At 40.0% G+C, this 24,255-nt stretch overlaps 1 protein-coding gene across 3 annotated transcripts in view; it reads right to left on the reverse strand.

The window, feature by feature from the left end:
• Positions 1 to 24,255, reverse strand: part of IARS (isoleucyl-tRNA synthetase) — an 83,410-nt gene that overhangs the window by 15,881 nt on the left and 43,274 nt on the right. For all 3 annotated transcript variants that reach the window (XM_027550294.1, XM_027550296.1, XM_027550295.1), the window contains 12 exons: positions 23,955 to 24,149; positions 21,352 to 21,438; positions 19,584 to 19,667; positions 18,321 to 18,465; positions 16,852 to 16,972; positions 13,117 to 13,208; positions 12,266 to 12,343; positions 11,394 to 11,515; positions 10,571 to 10,673; positions 10,239 to 10,322; positions 6,710 to 6,884; positions 4,008 to 4,120 (listed from right to left, as the gene is read on the reverse strand). In XM_027550294.1, the coding sequence (XP_027406095.1) occupies positions 4,008 to 4,120; positions 6,710 to 6,884; positions 10,239 to 10,322; positions 10,571 to 10,673; positions 11,394 to 11,515; positions 12,266 to 12,343; positions 13,117 to 13,208; positions 16,852 to 16,972; positions 18,321 to 18,465; positions 19,584 to 19,667; positions 21,352 to 21,438; positions 23,955 to 24,149 (1,399 nt within the window). The remainder of the gene's footprint in view (positions 1 to 4,007; positions 4,121 to 6,709; positions 6,885 to 10,238; positions 10,323 to 10,570; positions 10,674 to 11,393; positions 11,516 to 12,265; positions 12,344 to 13,116; positions 13,209 to 16,851; positions 16,973 to 18,320; positions 18,466 to 19,583; positions 19,668 to 21,351; positions 21,439 to 23,954; positions 24,150 to 24,255) is intronic.

Raw genomic sequence — 24,255 nt, forward strand, 5'->3', positions numbered from 1 at the left:
TTGACTGCTTCTATGAAGACCTATAAAACCTCTAGAACAAACACCAAAAAAAGAGGTCCTTTTCATCACAGGGGACTGGAAAGCAAAAGTAGGAAGTCAAGAGATACCTGGAGTAACAGGCAAGTTAGGCCTTAGAGTACACAATGAAGGAGGGCAAAGGCTAACAGAATTTTGTCAAGAGAACACACTGGTCACAGCAAATACCCTCTTCCAACAACACAAGAGACAACTCTACACAAGGATATCAACAAATGGTCAACACTGAAATCAGATTAATCATATTCTTTGTTGCCAAGGATGGAGAAAGTCTATACAGTTAGCAAAAACAAGACCTGAAGTTGACTGTGGCGCAGATCATGAGCTCTTTATTGCCAAATTCAGACTTAAATTGAAGAAAGTAGGGAAAACCACAAGACCATTCAGGTATGACTTAATCAAACCCCTTATGATTATACAGTGCAGTGACAAGTAGATTGAAGGGACTAGATCTGGTAGACAGAGTGCCTCAAGTACTCTGTCTTGTACAAACGGATGAAGGTTTGTAACACTGTACAGGAGGTGGTAACCAGATCCATCCCCAAGGAAAAGAAATGCAAGAAGGCAAGTGGTTGTCTGAGGACTTACAAATAGCTGAGAAAAAGAGAAGCAAAAGGCAAAGGAGAAAGGGAAAGATATACCCAACTGAATGCAGAGTTCCGAAGAAGAGCAAAGAGGTAAGAAAGCCTTTAAAAATGAACAATACCATGAAACAGAGGAAAATAATAGAATGGGAAAGACTAGAGAACTCTTCAAAAAATTAGGTACCAAGGGAACATTTCATGCAAAGATGGATACAATAAAGGACAGAAATGGTAAGGACCTAACTGAAACAGAAGAGATTAGGAAGAGGTGGCAAGAATACACAGAAGAACTATAGAAAAAAGATATTAATGACCTGGATAACCATGATGGTGTGATCACTCACCTAGAGCCAGAAATCCTGGACTGTGAAGTCAAGAGGGTCTTAGGAAGCATCATTATGAACAAAGCTAGTGGAGGTGATGGAATTCCAGTTGAGCTATTTCAAATCCTAAAAGATGATTCTATAGTGCTGCACTCAATATGCCAGCAAATTTGGAAAACTCAGCAGTGGCCACAAGACTGGAAAAGGTCGGTTTTCATTCCAATACCAAAGGAGGGCAATGCCAAAGAATGTTCAAACTACCATACAATTGTGCTCGTTTCACGTGCTAGCAAGGTAATACTCAAAATCCTGCAAGACAGGCTTCCACAGTATGTGAACTGAGAAATTTCAGATGTACAGCCTGGATTTAGAAAAGGCAGAGGAAGCAAGAGATCAAATTGCTGACATATGCTGGATCATACAGAAAACAAGGGAATTCCAGGAAACCATCTACTTCTGTTTCATTAACTATGCTAAAGCCTTTGACTGTGTTTATCACAACAAACTGTGAGAAATCTTAAAGAGATGGGAATACCAGACCATCTTAGCTGTCTCCTGAAAAATCTGTATGCAGGTCAAAAAGCAGCAGCTAGAACAGGATATGGAACAATGGATTGGTTCCAAATTGAGAAAGGAATATGTCAAGGCTATATATTGTCAAACTGCTTATTTAACTTATATGCAGAGCACATCATGTGAAATGCTGGGCCAGATGACTCACAAGCTGGAATCAAGATAGCCAGGAGAAATATCAACAACCGCAGATGATGCCACTGTAAAGGCTGAAAAAGAGGAAGTAAAGAACCTCTTAAGGATGGAGAAAGAGGGTGGAAAGCTGGCTTAAAACTCAATATACAAAAAACAAAGATCATGGCATCCAGTCTCATCACTTCCTGGCAAACAAATGAGGAAAAAGTGAAAAGAGTGGCAGATTTTATTTTTTTGAGCTCCAAAATCACTGTGCACGGTGACAGCAGCCACGAAATTAAGAGACACTTGCTCTTTGGAAGAAAAGCTATGACAAACCAAGACAGCATATTAAAAAGTAGAGACATCACTAGGATGACAAAGTTCTGTATACTCAAAAGCTATGGTTTTTCTAGCAGTCACGTACGGATGTGAGAGCTGGACTGTAAAGAAGGCTGAGTGCCAAGGAATTGATGCTTTTGAATTGTGGTGCTGGAGAAGACTCTTGAGAGTCCTTTGGACAGCAAGGAGATCAAACCAGTCAATCCAAAAGGAAATCAACCCTGAATATTCACTGAATGTACTGATGCTGAAGCTCCAGTACTTTAGCCACCTGATAAAAAGTCTACTCATTGGAAAAGATCCTGAATCTGGGAAAGATTAAGGGCAGGAGGACAAATGGGCAACAGAGGAGGAGATGATTGGATGGCATCACTGACTCAGTGGAGATGACTTTGGTCAAATTTTGGGAGATAGTGAAGGACAAGGAAAGCAGGTATGCTGTAGTTCATGGGTTGCAAACAATAAGACACGACTTAGCAACTGAGCAACAATAACAACAACATGGAACTCTGCTTTCTAATAAATAATATCAACTCTGCTCATAAATAAAATCACCAATCATGAAGCTAGTACAGCAGTGTAACTTTTCATAACAGATTCACCACAAACAAGTGAACCTCAAAGCAGCCATCTCCGTTGTTTTCTTTAACCATGACCTATTCTATCCACTGGTTGGTTTGTACAATTCAAGATACAATTTCTATAATGGGCCACAATACTTTTTAAAATTGCCACCTTCCTGTCAACTTTATCCACTATTTCATCTTCTCTGTCATAAAGGTTGTCAATGATGATGTGGTAATAATGACAGTATCACTTCTATTATAGAGGGGAATACATATATATATATGAATTAGGCACCATCCCCATTTACATTTTTGAGGACACTCAAAGATAACAAACTTGCTCCATTTTATGAAGATGCATAGGAGGTAAACTGAAAATGGATAAGTCACAGCAGGGTAACCATGGCCCACAATACACAAATTACATTAAGAAACTCAGAAGTATCACAAGACAACATTTCCTTAAGTATAGACAAGCTCTTCCGGCCTCTCTTATTTACATCTTCTTGCTGGTTACAAACCTTCTTCCCTGGCCCCAATTCCTTCTTTTGTAGTTTTCTCACCTTCAGCTCCTTACACTGTCTGCCCACGTGGAGTTCTGTCTACATCATATTTAAGACTCTGTGTATGGCAATTCCCCAGCAGTTCAGTGGTTAGAGCTCAGTGCTTTCACTGCTGGGGGCCCAGGTTCAATCCTTCACTGAGGAATTAAGATCCCATAAGCTGCATAATGTGGCCAAAAAAAAAAAGACCTCATGTAAAGGTTGACTAAACTCACACGAGGTATTCTCCATCATCCCCCATATGTGGAATATTAAGCACAGAGGAACTCCAGCAGGTCCCTTACTCTCACATTAGAGATCTTACAATCTATCTGTCTGGAGAAGTCTGGTCAAGAGTGAAGAGAGATGCTGTGATCCATCACAACAAAAAAACCCAGACCCCAGAATCCACAACTGTCTGTACATCCTCTTCAAGGGATGCTCTCTAACCACTCCCACTTCTACCCCAGACTTAGCCCTTCCCTGTACTTATCTCTACCAGATAACTTACCAAGTAGAATAATAAGAACAGATTTACTTTTCTATCTCCATGACTGACCCATTCCTTGAAGGGTAGGATTACATCTTCCATGTTTTTGTATGACCCAGCACTTATTGGCATGCATAAAGTCACAAAATATTTATTTATATATCCATTAAAGAAATGCATATGTCAAGAAGCTATAATAGAGAAGTTTAATAAGGCCAATCTAAAATAAAAGCCATTTTACCCTGAGACAAGCTGCCAATACTGTCAGGAGGAGCATGCTGCTGCTGCTGCTAAGTCGCTTCAGTCGTGTCTGACTCTGTGCGACCCCATAGACAGCAGCCCACTAGGCTCCTCTGTCCCTGGAGGAACATGGGTGAGTATTTTTTTCCTCTGATGTTCTTATTTTTTGGTAAATGTTCTAGGGAATAGAAAAATACCTGGGCATCCGAGTGTGCTTCAAACTGTGTTGTTCCACCTGTTGCCTGATCAAAGGTGTATATGAGACGGATATCTTCTTCATGCAATTCATGGCCTTCCACAACAATGGTCCCTATTGGAAAAGCAACTGTCACTGTTACTCAATCAGTAACCCACTCCTGAAGCTGCCCTGCTACCAATATACTGTGCTACTCTCTAATAAAAACTTCAAATCATCAAGCTACAGTCTTTAAGAGATTATGTCTTACTGACTGACTCTTACTGACTCATGACTACTGTTGTAGTCAAGGATGAGATAAACTTTCCTTAGACTACACCATGCTATCTTAAGGCCATTTATATCACCAATATCTACTGCTGTATATAAGGTCCTAGATCCAAAAACATGTGCCAGAGGCAACAAATGAATCCCCATCATAAACATAAGCAGCAAGCTACAATGAAGAAAGCACAGTCTGTAGAGTCAAGCTAGACTTAGGCCTACCACTCAAAGGTGGTAAATCCCTGGTGTTCTTCTACCTGCCTATCCGGGTACAGTCAGGGTGAAAAGAGGTAGACAGCGTGAAGGTCTGAGCATCATACCTATTCATGGTAGGCAGAACATGTAAACAGCTGAGGATGGCAATTCCCATTTCCCATACCATTTACTATAGTAATTCACAAAACAATCTTCTGGATCTTTGAGCAATGGGCTGTCATTTTCACTTTATGTCACTGTATTCTAAAAACTGCTTTCCATCAATATGGAACAGTTCACTCAGAAACTACAGTTTAAAAACTACAGGCTTTCAGTTTCAAATAAAGCTTATTTCAAGAATTTTTAATATTTTGGCTAATTGGTGAAACAACTTGAGATTTATGACCTGAAGGCTGATCAAAGATTTTGTTAATTTAACAAATCAAGCTGAATTAGTACTGATTCAACTTTTAGTTGCTAGTCTCTAATGTTTTATAAATTTTATCTAAAAATTTGGGGAATCTTATGGACATTTCCCCCAATTTCCATAACTACTCATCTGAGTTATGAATCCTTAAATCTTTCTTCATGACATTTCCATGCTTATGATTTTCAATTTCAGAGGGAACCCAAACAATCAAACACCTTGTACCCTAGGATTGCTGCAGGAAGTCAAACAGCTGTAATCAGACCATATATGATTCTAATCATGGCAGAGGTCAGAACTCCTGGGCACCTGGAACAGCTTCCTAAAGATTTCCTTCAGCACACTTATCAAAAATATGATTATATTCATACATCTTTAGCGTCTACCAGCACCATGAGGGTAAGGACAATGTCTGTCTTATTCAACTCTATGTTCTCAGTGTCAACAAACAGAAGGGCTTTAAAAAATATTTGCTGAATGAATGGCTCCACTCTTGCTCAATTGAGAACAAAATATGTATTCTAGATATTTCAGAGAAACATTTTAAGTTCTGACACAGTTTTGGAAGAAGCTCCAAACCTCAATGCTAAATCCCTTTCATTAAAAATACTTAAGTGTTTAAAAATTACAATTTTGAATTAAAATTAAAAGATAACTTTCTTCTTTGAATATCTTCTGGTCTTCATTCTGGCAACTCAAGTCATCTTTTTGTCTACAAGCAATATCTGACAAGGGTAACACTCTATACCACTGGGTGGTGAATCTGAAGGGTTTTGCTCTCTCATTAGGGTAGATTTTTCCAGGCCCATATTAGCACTTATAGAATTCAATGGTAACTTACAGTTTATCCATCTGACTCAATGATTTCAAGTAGAAACCTAGCTGAAAGTGAAAGTGAAAGCCACTCAGTTGTGTCCGACTCTTGCGACCCCACGGACTGTATAATCCATGGAATTCTCCAGGCCAGAATACTGGAGTGGGTAGCCTTTCCCTTCTCCAGGGGATCTTTCCAACCCAGGGATCGAGCCCAGGTCTCCTGCACTGCAGGCTGATTCTTTACCAGCTGAGCCACAAGGGAAGCCCAAGAATACTGGAGTGGGTAGCCTATCCCTTCTCCAGGGGATCTTCCCGAACCAGGAATGGAACTGGAGTCCCCTGCATTGTAGGCGGATTCTTTAACAACTGAGCCATGAGGAAAGCCCCTAAACCTAGCTAGAATGAATCAATTCCACAAAACATCTACCTGTGAGAATATTCACTGAAATATTAGTTATACTGTTAAAAGAATGGAAACACTGAAAGCACCAACAATAACAGACTGGTTAAAAAAATACCAGGTATCCACAGGAAGGAAAATTTTTGCAACACTTATTGAAATAGCATTTTAAAGACTGACAAAACACAGAAATGTTTATAATGTAAAGTGAAAATGCAAAATAAAAAGGTAAATGAAAACCAAATAATGTAAATATAAAAAAGTGAAAAATGTGAAATAAATTACAGGGTGATTCCCATTTGTAAAGCTATAATTATATGACTACATACGTATATAGGATGAACTAAATCAGAATTTTAACAGTGAACTAAATCAGAATTTCAATCTACATTAAAAGGACGGGTGATGGGTCATTTTCATTCTTTGTACTTTTAAAAAAATAAATTAGCAGAATTATTCATAATAAATATTTTTATGAACAGAAAAAAAAGTTCTAATTTAAGGGAAGGCTGTAATAGTAGAAATCAAAGAGGAGGCTAAATACAAGATATCCATCAGGTTGAGGACACAAATGGTGCCTCCCAGTGAAACAGATGCCCACCATTTTCCTGGAACCGCTCCAGCTCCTCATTGCTCAGCTGTTTGATGGATGTCATTACCATCTTGAAAGCTCCTTTCAGACGCTTCCCCAGGACCATGTGATCTGGCTCTGCCCTTAGGCGAACGCCATACTTGTTTTTATCTGTAGATAATGTAACTTTTCGAACATTCAATTCCTGTATTTGATAGACATGCAAAAACAAAAACGAAACAAATGAAAATATGTCCACAAAAATTTGAATACAAATATTTATAGCAATAACCAAAAAGTGGAAATAACCCAAATGCTGATCGACTATGAAAGGATAAATAAAATGTGGTATATCCACCTAGTGGGCCATCATTTAGCAACATAAAGGAAAGAAGCATTAATATGTGCTATAACATGAATGACCCTTGGTGCTAAGTCACAGAAGCCAGACACAGAAGCCCACATATTGTATGATTTCATCTACAGAAAATGTCCAGAGTGAGCACACCCAGAGACAGAAAACAGACAGAAAACAGGACTGTAGGATCCTGAGGGGAAATGATGCATGAATGATAATTTGGGGTCTCTATTTGGGGTGATGAAAATTCTACAAAATTGTGGTGATGACTACACAACCCTAACTCAATTAACAAGGACTGTAGCATTAGAAATATGGACTTCATGTCTCAGGGGTAACCTTTGCTCAAGCAATTTAACTGTCAATTAACCAGAAGAATCAGTTAATTGTAGTATTTCATGTCTCCCTCATGCTAGCAAGTTAAGGATTACTAATGTAGTAGGAAATGGTGACTACACAGCAGGAAATAAGAAAATGAAGTATCATGGAATTGTCAACTGAAGCAAATTATATGGAAATATTTTGCCATTATACATTACTATATTATTTGATCTCAGAGTGCTCAAGATATTTAAGTATATTCTATTTTTATCCGTATCTTAAGCATTCTTTACAGAATTTATATTTCCTTAGTTATAACCTTTTAAATTTCTAAAGAGTTTTATAAACTCTATTTATCCAGAATTCTCAAGTAATTCAAAACCAAATATAGAAATTATTTTCTATCCTTAAATATTATCTGTGAAAGGAATAAAAATGAAATTTGAAATATATATTTCATTTAAAAACACCATAGGATAAAGCTTTCTGGGAGGACAACTGACAAGACAGTTTAAACTTCTGACCTCACAACTCCACTTTTAAGAACCTGTCCAACATCCACACTGTCAACTAGCAATTGGCACCTGCCATCGACTTATCTGGGCTTCACGGGTGGTACTAGTAGTAAAGAACCTGACTGTCAACAAAGGAGATGACTCAAGAGACACAGGTTCGATCCCCTTGGGAAGACCCTCTGGAGGAGGGCATGGCAACCCTCTCCAGTATTCTTGCCTGGAGAACCCCATGGACAGGTGAGCCTGGTGGGCTACAGTCCATAGGGTAGCAAGGAGTGGGACGTGACTGAAGTGACTGAGCACACATGCATCTACGTATACCTGTACATTGGCACCCCACTCCAGTACTCTTGCTTGGAAAATCCCATGGACAGAGGAGCCTCTTAGACTGCAATCCATGGGGTCGCTAAGAGTCGGACATGACTGAGCGACTTCACTTTCACTTTTCACCTTCATGCATTGGAGAAGGAAATGGCAGCCCACTCCAGTGTTCTTGCCTGGAGAATCCCAGGGATGGGGGAGCCTGGTGGGCTGCCATCTATGGGGTCACACAGAGTTGGACACGACTGAAGTGACTTAGCATAGCATAGCATACCTGTACAAGGATTAAATTGTGTTGCTGCAGCTGCTGACCTTCACTAACCCCCTGAAAGGAGTTCAGGGTGGACAGCAGAAATGAGACATTCTGTGCTTGGGGAAAAACTGGCAGGAGAGGTCTTTAGATAGGTGTTTTCAGGAGCTGATTTTATAAGCCCAATTCTTGAATCTCCCCATGGAAAGGCCCCCCAAAACCTTCATGGTGGTAACTGTTCCTCGTGACTAGCAAAGCTTCACAAGACTAGCAGAAACCTTCTGGAAAAAAATGTACTTGACTGCATGTATTCCCCCTTTACCAAAATCACATATATACTGACCTTTCCCCACTGCTTCTTAGGAGCACCTTCTCAGAGCTATCTGAGGTGCTGTCTCCTGGGCTGCATCCTCATTAACTCACATAAGAGTTAACTCGCAACTCTTATGTTGTACATTTTTTAAATCTACAGTTAACAACTTATTTGCACAAGCGCACACACACACAAACTTTTATTTTTAATCTGAAACATAAATTTCCAACAATACTAGAGTAACTAAATAAATAATGATGCAGCCAGAAAGTGAACACTATGCAGCTGGCAAAAAGAATAAATTAGATCCCTAATGTTTTGTTTTTAAAGGAAGAGTTCTTTAAAAATATTTATTTAAAAATTTTATTTATTTATTTGGCTGTGCTGGGCGTTCGTGGCATGCAGGATCATTAATTGCAGCACATGGAATCTAGTTCCCTGATTGAACCTGAGCCCCCTGTGCTGGGAGTGTGGAGTCATAGCCACTGGACCAACAGGTAAGTCCTAGGGCTCTATGTTTTAACATGGAATGTTGTTTAAGTAATACTATGAAGTGGAAACAATTAGTAAAAAACTACATATATGATCATCTCTATTCACAAATAAAACCAGTGATGTGCGTATTTGATGTTTAGTTGCTGAGTCATACCTGACTCTTTGCAACCCCAAGGACTGTAGCCTGCCAGGCTCCTCTGTTCATGGGAGTATCCCGGCATAGGTTGGGAAAATACTGGAGTAGGTTGCCATTTTCTTATCAAGAGGAATCTTCCCGATCCAGGGATCAAACTCAAGTCTCCTGCAGTGGCAGGTGGATTCTTTACCACTGGGCCACCTAGGAAGCCTGCATGGGTGTAGATGTATGTACAAATGTGTCTACATGTACGTAAAATGCTAGGAACAACCCAGTAGGAGATACCGTAATGAACATCCCTGTAAGTGGGAAATGAGACATGACAGAGTGGCCAGGGTGAGAAGAGACTTTGTCTTGTACCCAATTGCTAGTGTTTATTTATAACCAGTGTTTACTTGATACTTGGGTAATTTGAAGGACTAAGCTTTTTCTTTTTGTTAATTATCAAAAATTACCTAGGGGAAGAAAAGTGGATGAAGGGATAAATGATCCAATGAAGGTGAAAAATTCATGGACCTTGAAATCACTGTTAAAGAATTATAATTACAGGGACTTCCTTGGTGGTCAACTGGTTAAGACTCTGTGCTTCCAATGCAGGGGGTGTGGGTTTGATCCCTGGTAGGAAGAACTAAGATGCCACATGCCCCCAGCATGGCCAAAAAATAAATACAAATTCTTAAAAAAATTTTTTTAATTACATTGCAAAAAATTCATGATGAATCAAAAAGCAAACTGTAAGATTTCACAGATGGTTACATTTATGTATATACTGATAAAGAATACTAATCAAAATAATCTTCCCAAGGACAGAAGCCTGTTTGGACCAAATCACACAAATCAACTGTCTTACCTCAATGATATATTTCTCCAAAGACTTAACTTCATTAAGAGCTTCCTGATCTTGATGGATAACAACAATTTCTTTCAAAGGATACTAGAAAGAAAAGGGAAGGGAAAGTTCACTAAGCATCCAGTCTTCTAAACTGCAGAAATATGAATGTTACATGTTCTATCTGAATTTCAAGCTCTAGACTAAACAGGCTTAACTAGTATTAAGTCATTCACAGCCTTACTGCAAAAAGAAATTAATGCCATTGCTGGAAGCCCTTTATATTAAGAAAATACTCCAAAGACATAATTCTCTAGGTGTATGCAATTTAAAATAGAAATAAAATCTCAAACCTTTATTGGAATAGTTTTGCGGTCTCGAATCACTCGGCCAAGTTCAATCACAGACTGCATTCTAGATACTGCACTCTCAGTTTTCTTGTCGATCAATTCCTCACTGATTGGGAGAGGTAGGAACATAAAAGATAATAGATTTAAAAAGAGAAAATCTCAAAGAAGAAACGTGCTTCATTGAGGAAGAAAGTCGGATGAGAGATGTGATGGTGTGGTTAGCTTCCCAAGGGAGGCTCTTGGGAACATAGTGTGACTGTTTTGGGGGCTTATAGTGAGAGGCAGGGAGAAGGCAATGGCACCCCAGTACTCTTGCCTGGAAAATCCAATGGGTGGAGGAGCCTGGTAGGCTGCAGTCCATGGGATCACAAAGAGTCGGACACGACTGAGTGACTTCACTTTCACTTTTCACTTTCATGCATTGGAGAAGGAAATGGCAACCCACTCCAGTGTTCTTGCCTGGAGAATCCCAGGGACGGGGGAGCCTGGTGGGCTGACATCTATGGGGTCGCAGAGTCAGACACGACTGAAGCGACTTAGCAGCAGCAGCAGCAGCAGTGAGAGGCAAGCTTGAGCCTGATGCTCAGTGCATAGCAGCTCCCCAAAACGATACCAAAGGCCTACCCACACCCTACATGCCACAGCTCTACAGGGGATTCCACCCTAAGTATCCCTCTTATACTCATTCTGTAGCCTGAGGAATAGCTCAACTGGAAGGCATGGCATGGGTGAACTGGAGCAGGGAGCTGGGGCCCCCACATGAGTGCATCTCTAGCAACTCTCCTTCCCATGGCCCAGGTGACGCTTAGGTATATTTGATTCTTACCGAACATGGGGCAGCATGAGGTAGTGAATACTGAATGTGTCCTTGTCCTGGACAGAAACAGGGTCAATCAGTGTCTTCAGATTCTGATACATCAATTCAGTAAGAAAAGGGGTATAGGGGGCCTGTATAAGGACAGAAAACATTATGTCATTCATATGTAGCCATCATTAACTGATCTCAGAGTTAGAAACAACTAAAACATTTTAGAGAAATGACAGGGGAATATGCACAGAACTGGACATGAGGTTAATACAACATGCCCTAAGAAAATGACCTCATTTTGAACTTGGTGAGACACACTCATGAAGCAAAGAAGTAGGACTACAGACAGAAGTGTCCAAAACATCCTTGAAGATGTCCATAATAAAAACAGGAGCCGATGACCACATGGCAGTTAGGTCAATTGCAGAGGAATGAATATTCCTAAAATCTCAGAAACCTCATCTGTAAACTGGGGAAACACTACCTGCTTAACAGGAAGAAGGAATGAGCTCATACATGAGACACCAGGTAGAGGACCTGGGATAAAGCAGGTTCTCATTCCATGTATGTTTAGGAAATAAACAGAAGGCTTGTATCATTAGAGTGAAAGAGCAGAAATAAGACACAGGAAACTAAGGGTGGAATTTTTACTTACATATCATTTAATGAATATTTCAATTGGTAGGAACATGTCTCAAGTGAAATACTGTTTGCAATATATGTATTTGGTTAGCTGTTAGCTCAAGACCTTCCCTGATACTCACAGATGATTACAGGACTTTAAAATGTAGAAAAAATAGAGAACAGATACAAACAGAGGACAGTGCAGCAACTGGGCACCACAAGCAGCCCACAGGGCTAGAGCTTTAGAACGGGATCAAGCATCTTACCATAAGTCTGCACAAAGACAGCAGAACACTAAACAAGGTCTCCAGGGCCTTAACACAATCCTCTACTCCATTTTCACCCTAAGGATGAAAAACACACACAGTAAACTGTTAAAACCAGTAGCTCACTACAGAGAAAAAAAAAAGGTAATAAAAAGGGGCAAACTCAGCTATAATTAAGTTATCCAGAGATAACATAACTACTTTAAACATTTTAATGTTCTGTTAAATATATGTGCATACACACACATACATGCACGTGTATGTAATATATTTTAACAAAACAAAATTACTGTTTTGTTACAGGATTTTATCATTAACACATTTGAAGGTAGTACTGATGGGCAGTGGTCTGGGTGCACCTCACTCCCTGTTTTGGAGCATTGCTGTTTATGCATAGCTTAAGTTCTGGGACAGGCTCCATGCTTCACTCATCCTATATCCCCAAAGGCTTAATGAAGAGTATCATCAATAAGTAACTGTCCCTCTAGTGTTAGAAGCGATGAAGTGCCCATCTGAAGATCACAGCTGTACCGAACAACATTTGCAAAATACCTGCATGAATTATTTGATTTTAACAGGTCTGTTCAGTACAGTCCTAAATGGCCTGAGACTTTGCCTCTAATATGATGTCTATAATTGTGTTTTGAAAACATGTGAGATGACTTTTAAACTTAAGGATTCCCCTATCCAAAACATGGCAGTACAGTTAATATGCAACGTAAAAGGAAAAAGATAGCTTCACCAAGTGAGAGCATTTGAAAACGCCCTTTTTCCTTTTGGTTGTTCTCATTTTTCCTCAACTCTCATACTTCTTGCACTTTCTGCTCTTCCCAATAGAAGCCTGCACTTACCTTTAATCTTCTACGGTTCATCCGAACATACCAATTGGTCAAAATATCCACAAACTTGACCAGGCGAGGAACCACAGTATAGAGCCTGTAAGCTGAAAGTAAGACAACCAATTGGACCGTGAGAACATATAAAAGTCTTGGGAGCTTAAGATAGGGCTGGATACAAGAAGAGCAAGTAGGCCCTGCCATTCAAGGGCTATCACATCTATTAGAGAGATAGGTCAGTTTTCATTCCAATCCCAAAGAAAGGCAATGCCAAAGAACGCTCAAACTACCACACAATTGCCCTCATCTCACATGATAGTAAAGTAATGCTCAAAATTCTCCAAGCCAGACTTTAACAGTACGTGAACCATGAACTTCCAGATGTTCAAGCTGGACTTAGAAAAGGCAAAGGAACCAGAGATCAATGCCAACATCCGTTGGATCATCAGAAAAGCAAGACAGTTCCATAAAAACATCTGCTTTATTGACTATGTGAAAGTCTTTGACTGTGTGGACCACAACAAACTCTGGAAAATTCTTAAAGAGATGGGAATGGGAATACCAGACCACCTGACCTGCCTCTTGAGAAACCTGTATGCTAGTTGGGAAGCAACAGTTAGAACTGGACATGGAACAACAGACTGGTTCCAAATAGGAAAAGGAGTACGTCAAGGCTGTATACTGTCACCCTGCCTATTTAACTTATATGCAGAGTACATCATGAGAAACACTGGGCTGGAGGAAGCACAAGCTGGAATCAAGATTGCCGGGAGAAACATGAATAACCTCAGATATGCAGATGACACCACCCTTATGGCAGAAAGGGAAGAAGAACTAGAGAGCTTCTTGATAAAAGTGAAAAAGGAGAGTGAAAAAGTTGGCTTAAAGCTCAACATTCAGAAAACTAAGATCATGGCATCTGGTCCCATCACTTCATGGCAAATAGATGGAGATACAGTAGAAAGAGTGACAGACTTTATTTTTGGGGGGCTCCAAAATCATTGCAGATGGTGACTGCAGCCGTGAAATTGAAAGACGCTTGCTCCTTGGAAGAAAATCTATGACCAACCTAGACAGCGTACTGCAAAGCGGAGACATTACTTTGTTAACAAAGGTCCATCTAGTCAAAGCTATGGTTTTTCCAGCAGTCATGTATGGATGTGAGTATTGAACTATAAAGTAACCTGAGCGCCAAAGAATTGATGCTTTTGAACTGTGATGTTGGAGAAGACTCTTGGGAGTCCCTTGGATTTCTCAAGAGGCAGGTCGGGTGGTCTGGTATTCCCATCTCTTTCAGAATTTTCCACAGTTTATTGTGATCCACACAGTCAAAGGCTTTGGCATAGCTAATAAACAGAAACAGAAACAGATGTTTTCTTGGAACTCTCTTGCTTATTATGCATGTTTAAAAGTGGGCATAGTCCTTTAGGATGACTGATAAAACATTCAAAATTTCCTGGACTAACCATCCAATTATGCCAAATACAGAGGCATCAACTTTTCCATGAAGAGCTATGTACCAGCTGAGGAATTGAAGACCCCTACATGAACCACCTGATTGCTCTGGCCTCTTAAATCCACTGGAGTGCTGTACCTGAGTAGCAGCACCTGCCAACCCCAGGATGCTGTGCGAGGGTGGTTTATGTTACCAGGGTGCACACAGGGATGCCATTTTTTCTCCACTGGCCACCGACTTTATCAGACCCATAAACACTCAGACCCATCTCAGGTATCCTGGTTAACAGTTTCTTGAATTTCTCACCTTGACTTATGGTTGTCTATCTCCCACTTTAAGGAAACCAACATTACCTACCTTTTCAACCTCTGTCTAAAAACAAATTCATTGTTGTTAAGTAACAGAAATGTGGGGAAATGTCGATTTCCTTACTGTGTTTCTGAATTTCCTAATTTTTCCAGTCTACTTATTTAATAAAGTAGACCTAAAAATAAATTAAAAACATATTAGTAACAAGTACTACTTATTAAGAACCTGCCTATTATCTGCTAGCTACTGCATGTACACAGTTTCTATCTAAGTCTTATAAAAACTATTACTAGGTACTTTTTGGAGATAGAAATGGAGGCTCATAGACTAGACGATGCTTCCCCCAGGGAACAAGTGGTGTACAAGTTGGGATCTGAACCCATGGGCATCCACTACTGAAGCCTGTGATTCCATGGGCCTATATGGTGTCTGTGGTGGGGTAAGGCCACTAGATATCCCCTCAAGACAATCTCTCAGGCCTTGGAACAATACATTTCTACAACAAACAAGCCTTAAAATTATATTTGAGAGGTAAAAAGAAATATTTATTCATCTAGTGTTCTGTCTCTCTCGAAATTTCTATAAAATTTCCTCTATGTTTAGAAAACCACACACCTATGGTGAATTAATCTTCCACAAAGGAGGCAAGAACACATAATGGAAAAAAGATAGTCTCTTCAGCAAGTGGTGTGGGAAAACCTGGACAATCACATGTAAATCAATGATATTAGAACACTCATTTACACCATACATAAAAATAAACTCAAAATGGCATAAAGACTTAAGACATGACACCATAAAACTCCTCCAAGAGAACATAGAAATGGGAACAAATACAAATGGGATGTAATCAACCATAAGCTTTTGTACAGCAAAAGAAACTATGAATAAAACAAGACAATGTGTGGACTAGGAGAAAATATTTGCAAACAATGTGACTAACAAGGGCTTAATTTCCAAAATATACAAATAGCTCATACAAAAAAAATAAATAAATAAAAACAAGAAAAAAAAAAAAATGGGCAGAAGACCTAAATAGACATTTTTCCAAAGAAGATATACAGATGGCCAATAGGCACATCAGATGATGTTCAACACTGCCAATTATCATTTACACCAGTCAGAATGGCCATCATTAAAAAAAGCCCTCAAATAACTAATGCTGAAGAGGATGTGGAGAAAGGGAACCTTCCCCTACACTGTTGGTAGGAATGTATACTGGTATAGCCACTATGGAAACAGTATGGAGGTTCCTTAAAAACCTGAAATTCTAACTTGAAAAGAGGCATGCACCCCAGGGTTCACTGCAGCACTATTTACAATAGCCAAGATATGGAAGCAACCTAAAAGGCCACCAACAGAAGAACAGATAAAGAAGATGTGTGCATGCACACACACACACAGAGGAATGCTCCTCAGCAATAAAAAGAATGAAATAATATGAAATAAAGCCTTTGCAGCAACATGTATGGATCTAGAGAATATCATACTAAGTCAGAAAGAGAAAGACAAATACCGTAAGATATCACTTATACGTGAGATCTAAATAAAATATGATACAAATGAACTTATTCACAAAATGAAACAGACTCATGGACATTTAAAAAAACCAACCAACCAACAAACAAAAACCTTACAGTTACCAAAGGGGAAATGGGATGGGGGAGGGATAAATCAGGAGTTTGGAATTAACAGATACAAACTACTATAAATTAAATAAACAACAAAGTCCTACTGTACAGCACAGGGAACTATATTCAATATCCTATAATAAACCATAATAGAAAAGAATATGAAAAAGGAAAAAAAAAAACATATATATCTGAATCACTTTGCTGTACAGCAAAAACTAATGGAACATTGTAAATTGACTATTCTTCAAAAAAAAAAAGTCTGTGTTTATAAAGAAAAACAATTAAATACTAAAAGAGTAATTATAAAGAGAGAATCTTTATTCCTGGGAGGAAGGCTGAAAAGAGACATACCTGCCATTTCGGTCTCAAAGAACCCAACGAGCGACTGCATAAAGGACAGGACCCACCGGTCTGTGATGTTGGTACTTTCTTTAACCATGTTCTCGTTGTAAAGGAATTCCACTTCTTCTTCCTAGGAAGTGACAATTACTGAAACTTTTTGCATGCATGGGGGAAACCACTGTAAGGAAATGAACTCTTTAAATGATTTAAACTGAAAGAACTAGCCAAACCAAAAAAAATCACAAAATACAGACTCTACTGGCAATCTAAATTGCTGATTCTTAACAATATTTTCCAAGTAAATGCTAAATTTGGAACATTAAGTCCTCAATTAATGAAATACATTTCTGAATGAACTAAAGAGAATTTAGGAAAAAATGATTCCTATTATCAAAGAGTAATTATGAATTCAGAAATATTTCAAAATCCTGTCAGTAAATATAGTGTTTAGTTACCTTAAATCTGAGGAAGGATGGACAGTAAAACTGGGTAGGAATGGACAACTATCTATAAGCTGAAAATGAATACTAGGAGTTAATGTCTTTGCTTAATTTATTTTACCCAGAATGCTCTATTTACCTGCTGCTTTTTCCTTTGCAAATCCTCCTTGATCCTTAAGGCCCACTTCACCTGTCCCTTCTCAACAGCATCACCATCAGGATGGCGAGGGAGCAACCACACTGACTCCTGCCCTGATTTAAGCACCCAGTGCTGTAGTCTGCATCTTTCTGCCAGGCCCAGATAAGCCCCAGAGATGACTGGTTTAACCCAGTCTGTTTTCTTGAGTTCCACACAGGCAGAGGTCTGCAAAGTAGACCCACTTCATGACTACTGGCCTGAGAGGTGGTGGGATCAAAAAGAGGAACAACACTAGGGCCTGGAGAAGACCCTGTTCTTCCTGGTACGGGGGGTTCATTAGCAGACAAGATGAACCAGAGGCAGCAAAACATATGGGGCCTTCTCAGAGGATGCTTCCCAAGTCAGCAGGTCACTGCTCTGAGACACCTTCACGTATATCACAACCACTGTTTTTCATCCCAGCAACTCAATGAGAATTTTTCTTGGAGTCTCAGCCCAAATGCCCTCATGAAGTGGCCCTTCTTGACCACTCATAGGCAGCAGCCTTTACGAGGCACTCACTCTGACAGTAGCTGACTCTTTACTTGCTTGCTCATCATGAATTTGGCTGGCTAAATGAATATCCAAAGCAACTCTTCTTAAACAGGTGAAGCATCTGTGTCTTGCAGAGGTGAGCATCTGCCCAAATGGCAAAGCTCCAGTCCTGTTCTCCTTGGCTCAGCACAGTCCCCAGACAACTGTTGCACCTTCATCTATGGCCTTTCCAACGGCTCCGAGCCCCCACCCATGGGGCCTGCGCAGCCGAATCTCTCATGGAACTCCACCTCACAGCTCACCCCTATCTTTTACAAACCCAGCTCAGTGGGGCAGACCCCACTCCGTAGCATGGCAACCCATACCTTCTGTAGCCTTAGGACGTTCTGGATGAAGAAGCGATAGGCATTGTACCAAGGGAGCAGTACATCCTTCAGGACATCTCGGACACCCTCTTCCTTAAAGCGAAGGTTTTCTGCTCTCACCACAGGGGAGTTAATCAGATATAATCTGGAAGAAGAAAAAATTACATGGAAATGGAATGAAGACAGTAAACCAAATATTACTGACATGTTGACAGGGTAATACCCATATCAGCACTTTTTCTGCAAAATGGGGACATTATAAATACTTTTCAAACAGTCCGCTTAAAACTGACAAAGTTCTCACTTTCTGTAAGAGACCTAGAAAATTCTAAAGGGGAGACCAAGAGTGCCACACCAGAATATGGCGCTGGACTAACCTAGAATCATGTCCTGGCTGGTTTGGCACAGGCCCCAGGAGGCGTGGCAGCACCAAGAAGAAGTAGCCAGGCCCTCCTCCCAGGACTGTGTGTTTAGGCATCAGGGATTCACAAGGGACAGCCACACAAGCATTTTGCCAACACAGAGGGACTCAGAGGGCAGAGGCCAGGGACAGTGTTAAACATTCTGCAGGACAGCCTTCAATACAAAGAATAATCAGGCCAAGTAGTCAGCTATGCCAAGGTTGAGTCTAACAGATAACTGGGGTTGCAGGGCACTGAATAAACTGCTCCTGGGCAACATGGGAACCGCGAATATGCTTGCCCAAAGGCCCTGGGTGTGGGTCTCCTGTTAGTAACAGGAGGATGCAGAACAAGATCTCCGTGGTTCCTTTTAACCTGGGCACTGAAAGTTTATGACTCTATTTCAAGCAGTATCTTTCTCTAAAAAATTTTCAGTATTAATTTTTATTTGCTCTAGCATAAATGTACCTCATATGGTTGTCTGAGGAGTAAGTGCAAAATAGAAATAAATGATATAAGAATTTTAATACCAAGACAGGGAATCTATAGGAGTAAGTCAGAGGCACCAGCAACTAACTTGGAAGTACCTGTGCTACTCAATAAAATCTAACACAGAGACTCATCTTCCAAAAGACCTCTAGATTTAGAAACATCTTTACAATTTAGAAAATGATCTTTGGATTTAAAGTCAATAACATATCAATACAATTCCATGTAATAGACGTGCATTTTTAAAAAAGAGCTAATTATAAACCAAATTAATAGAATGATCAGCATCACCAAAACCATGACTGTATCACTGAATGTAAGATGCTTACATAAGAGACGACAAATACACACAAGGCAGAGCACTGGTCCGTACCTGAGGGCATCAGCACCATATTTATCAATTACTGAAAGTGGGTCTGGATAATTCTTTTTGCGTTTGCTCATTTTTTGACCATCACTTGAAAAACAAAAGGGAGACATCAATTAAATAAGTCAACATCACAGTTTATATATGGCTACAGATTATCTATAATTTGGAATACATAACTGCAAAGGGGACCCAAGCTACTATTAAGGCACAACAATAAGGTTGTTTTGTTAAAATCTGTGTAAGCTTCTTTCAGACTACTGTAGTGAGTAAATGGAGAAGTTTCAGAATAAATGGCAGCAGGAAGATGTAAGAGTATAACAATTCAAAAACACAGCTTTTGTATTTATCCCAGAGAAATGAAAACTTCGATTTACACAAAATCTATGAAGAAAAGTTCACAGTTTTACTCATAGTTGGCAAACACTAGAAACAACCCCAATGTCTTTCAGCAGGTGAAAGATCAAACTGCTGGTCATCATGGAACACTGCTCAACAACGAGAAGGAACTATGGATACATACAACCACCCAAGGGATCTCCAGGAATTACACTGAACAAAAAAAAGTCAAGCACAGAACTGGATACAAATCCATTTATGCATCATGCTTGAAATGACAAAATTAGAGAGATGGGGAATAGATTAATGGTTGCCAGGTGTTGGAGATTAGGGCTGAAGCTGAACTTGGTGGGGTATGAAGGGGTAGAGAAGGTATGGTTATAAAAGGGCAATAGAGACATCCTGTGATGCTGAAACAGGCCCAGTATTTTGACTGTGCGGGAGGATAGAGGAACCTATGCATGAAATATTGCATGCAATAGCAAATGAGTGTAACTGGGGAAATCTGATTAAGATTGGTGAACTGAATCAACAGCCTGATCTTGACGATATGCTATGGTTTCAAGAAACATGACCACTGGGGAAACCAGGCAAAGCACATAAGCAGTCTCTATTAATTTTCGCAACTATAATTCAATAAGATTTCCTTTTTTTTTTTTTTTAAGCACAGACTGTAGAGCCAGACTACGTAGGTACAGAACTAGAATTTATCACTCTGTTGCAGTGTAACCTTACTTCTTCTGCACCTCAAATGCCTCAGATGTTGAACCGGACAATTAAAGGACCCATTTCAAATGGCTCTGGGAGTAATGAGTAAAGATGTATAAATGCTCAAAACAGGGCCTGGGACAGTGCTAGGTGTCATCCCTCACTTTGAAGGGCACATGAAGCAAGATATCTATGTATAATAATTAATTTTCTTATTTTTGTTTTTACTTTTAATGACTAGAGGCAACGGAAGCAAAGGAAAAAATAAGAGTTCTCTATTATAAGCCTCTGGAACGAACAGGTTCTTCATATATTACAAAGAGGACAACTAAAAGTACATTAAAGGACCAGTTCACAGATTAAATAAGAGCTATAAGCAAAAGTACTTTATAAAATTCTAAATGACAAATGCTATTTTATCATTAGTAGTATAATGGGACACATGTCCCCCCTTTGGTCCGCCTCCATTAGGCTTAGTTCTTAATGAAGTCCTTCTCATAAGATAGAGGGATATGTAGAGATAGAATGCTACAGGTGGAGAAGGACAGAAGTTGGATGAAAACAGAAAACAGAAAGAAGTATAAAAGTAGAAGGAAGGAAAGAACAGGAACAGAACTGGTGCATTTCTAAATTCCTCTATTCACAAAGAACGGTTAGATCCAACCAGAAAACGCTCTAAGAACAGAGAGGAACTGGAACTCATCATTATACAAGGGAGTGCACCTGCCTTGCCAGGACAAGTCCATTCACAATCACATTTTTGAATGGTGGCCGTCCAAAGAGAGATGTGGCTAGCACCAGCAAGGTGTAAAACCTGGGGGGGAAAAAAACACACAAAGAAACAGTTCAATAAAATAAGAAATAGAATTCAAGCATAGGAAAGAAAACTGTGTTTACTTATTGCACTGAATTTCTATTTTAGGTAAGTTACATTTCTTGATAAGCACTTAAAGCAATGGTTCTTAAGCCTGGTGATATATCAGGATCATCTAGGGAGCAGTAAAAAAATTAAGGACAGGACCCACTGTAGACCAATCATACTAGAGCTTTTCACTAGGAATAAAATGTACTTTATTTAAAGCAAATAAAACTCTGGAGTGAGGTACTGACTCTCTGCTGGGGACAGTACTATCACCTTCCTTGGGGAGCTAGTTGGACAGCCACAAGGCAGAGGTGGGCAACGCTGGGTGTTCTCTCAGGACCTCCCAGAAATGCCAGGCTGAAAATCCAGAGATGTATGTTGCCTTTAGCACAAGGTCATAGGGGACAGCCTGATGACAAAAGACGCAAAAAGCACTCTCATTCAAAAGTCAAAAGGTAGACTGTGGGAACATAGAAAATGTTTTTATTATATCAGATATCATGCATGCCATTTATTTGCTAGCTAGATTGTTTCCTTAAAGAACCACATCACACCCATGTAAGCTGTCCCAGTGTCATCTAGGACCGGATTTTGCAGTCAAAGAACATCACCAGACACAAATGATGGGGATGGGAGACCAGATCCCTTGAATAAATGATCAGATACCCCTTCCTCTGAGGGCAGGTCAATAGGACCATAGTTCTCAGGAGAGGCAGACCATGCCTGACAGAAGGGGAAGGAGGCAGTGTGCACATGTGGACCCACATGACAGCTTTTAACAGTTGCCAGATCTGGAAATTCCTCAAACAACTTATTGGTCAGTCATCTGGCTTTCTCTTTAAGAAAAGCTGTTTCTATAGAAAAATGGATTGAAAGCTAAAAATAGTACATTCCAGAACATTAAGGCTGGAATTCCAACAGTTTGTGAAGACTACTAGTAGTAAAGACAGAAAATGACCCAGCATTCCTTAAATACTCCTTCAGAAACATTACAAATGAAAGTATAATAAGAACGTGGGTCAGTCCAAAAACATTGTTTTTTGTTTCTTTTTTACTTTATTTTTATAGAATCTGAGCTGGCTTTAGAGTGTCAGCGTTCAGCAACAGCTCAAGGAAGGATGCAATTATCTGCTGGTCCTCACCTCCCCAGGTTAGGGTGAAGGAGATTTCATGCCAACAGCTGTAACTCCTCTCAGCTTCCAATTAATGCCTGTGGCTCAAGCAGGGGGATAAGGAGTGGGGAGGGGGAAGCTCCTGAGGCTCACACGCGGCTTGCTTCTCCCTCCTCCCCTTTCCCTTTGCTCCCCAGCAGAGCACAGCTGACCTGAGGCAGCAGTTGGAGGGAGGTGGATGGGACAGAGCACCAAAAGGAAGGAGCCCTCAGCCCAAGGAGGAAGGGACCTAGCATGCCTCAAGCCTGCACCTACCCGTGGGAGGAAATGATGGGACGACTGATATTACCGTTAGTGGTCACAACATTCAGTTCCCACCTGATGTCATGGGGCAAACAGGACTGGTCCAGGTTATACCGAATCACAGCCAGCTTGCAGTCTTTAGATTATGGCTAAAGTTCAAAACGTGTAAGTCAAAATGATCTATGAGGTCAAATCCCAGGCTCTCCACAGGAGACAGACTGATAGCCCCAAAGAGGACAATCTCGTCACCAGCAATACAGCAGGGTGGGTGGACAGTCCAGCCAGGCCTCAGTCCTCGTGTCAAAGACTCAGATAAATCTCACTGCTGGAATGGAATGGCTCAAAATGGTTGGAAGGACCCCCAAAGACATACATGTAACTAATCAGCATTGTGGCCCAGTAATTCATCTTTTCCTAATTAAAAGGATGAGGGCACCACTTTCAGTAAGGCACCAGATAAAACCAGGGTCCTCCTGACCTGCCCTCAGAGGAAGGGGTATTTATTTGGTCTTAATTGTAGCACATGGGATCTTTGATCTTCCTTGCGGCATGTGGGTCCTTCAGTTGTGCAAGCAAACTCTTACTCCCATCATGGGCTTTGTTTTTTTTTTTTTTTAGATTTTAAATCTGGATTTTTCACAAAGTTATGAGGCTAGCCTTAACACCTGAGTACATTTTCAACTATTCCTCAATTTTGTAGCAACCTCCCCAATATCTTGTATGTAAATACCCACTAAATATTTGAGTAAATGATTTGAAGTAAACCAACTAAGAGGGACATATATTGTTCTGTATCACTTAAACTTCCAATATAATAAATCTCTGTATTCAAAAATGTCAAAGAAATAATTCAAACTCTAAAACTACCGCAGTAATGTAGTAAGAGATACCTTCTCAAAAGACACTTTTTTGGTATGTGGTGGTAAGGCACAGAGGGCAGGAGCAGAGCCTATCTTGTCTGACACAATCTCCCCAGCACCTAGCTGATTAAAAGTAAAATACCTGCTAAGTTAAATCAAATCAATAAATCACTTTTAAGAACAAGGAACATACCATCCTCTGGTTTGGTCAATGCCTTCAGCAATGAAGTCTGCAGGAAATGCATCCTCAAACTCCCTCTTGTTTTCAAATGGATAATGAATTTGAGCATATGGCATGCTGCCACTCTCGAACCAACAGTCAAACACTTCAGAGACACGATGCAACAATCCCTTTCCACAGCGTGAAGGAATGGTCAGATGGTCAATGCTAGTAAACAAAGAAGCAAATGAAGAAATAGCTGCTTCAATTAACTTTAAGCAAAACAGAACATACAGTTTAATTGCCAAAAGGAAACAATGCTCTCACAGCTCTT

This window comes from Bos indicus x Bos taurus, chromosome 8 (assembly GCF_003369695.1).
Source record: "Bos indicus x Bos taurus breed Angus x Brahman F1 hybrid chromosome 8, Bos_hybrid_MaternalHap_v2.0, whole genome shotgun sequence".
Taxonomy (NCBI): Eukaryota; Metazoa; Chordata; class Mammalia; order Artiodactyla; family Bovidae; genus Bos; species Bos indicus x Bos taurus.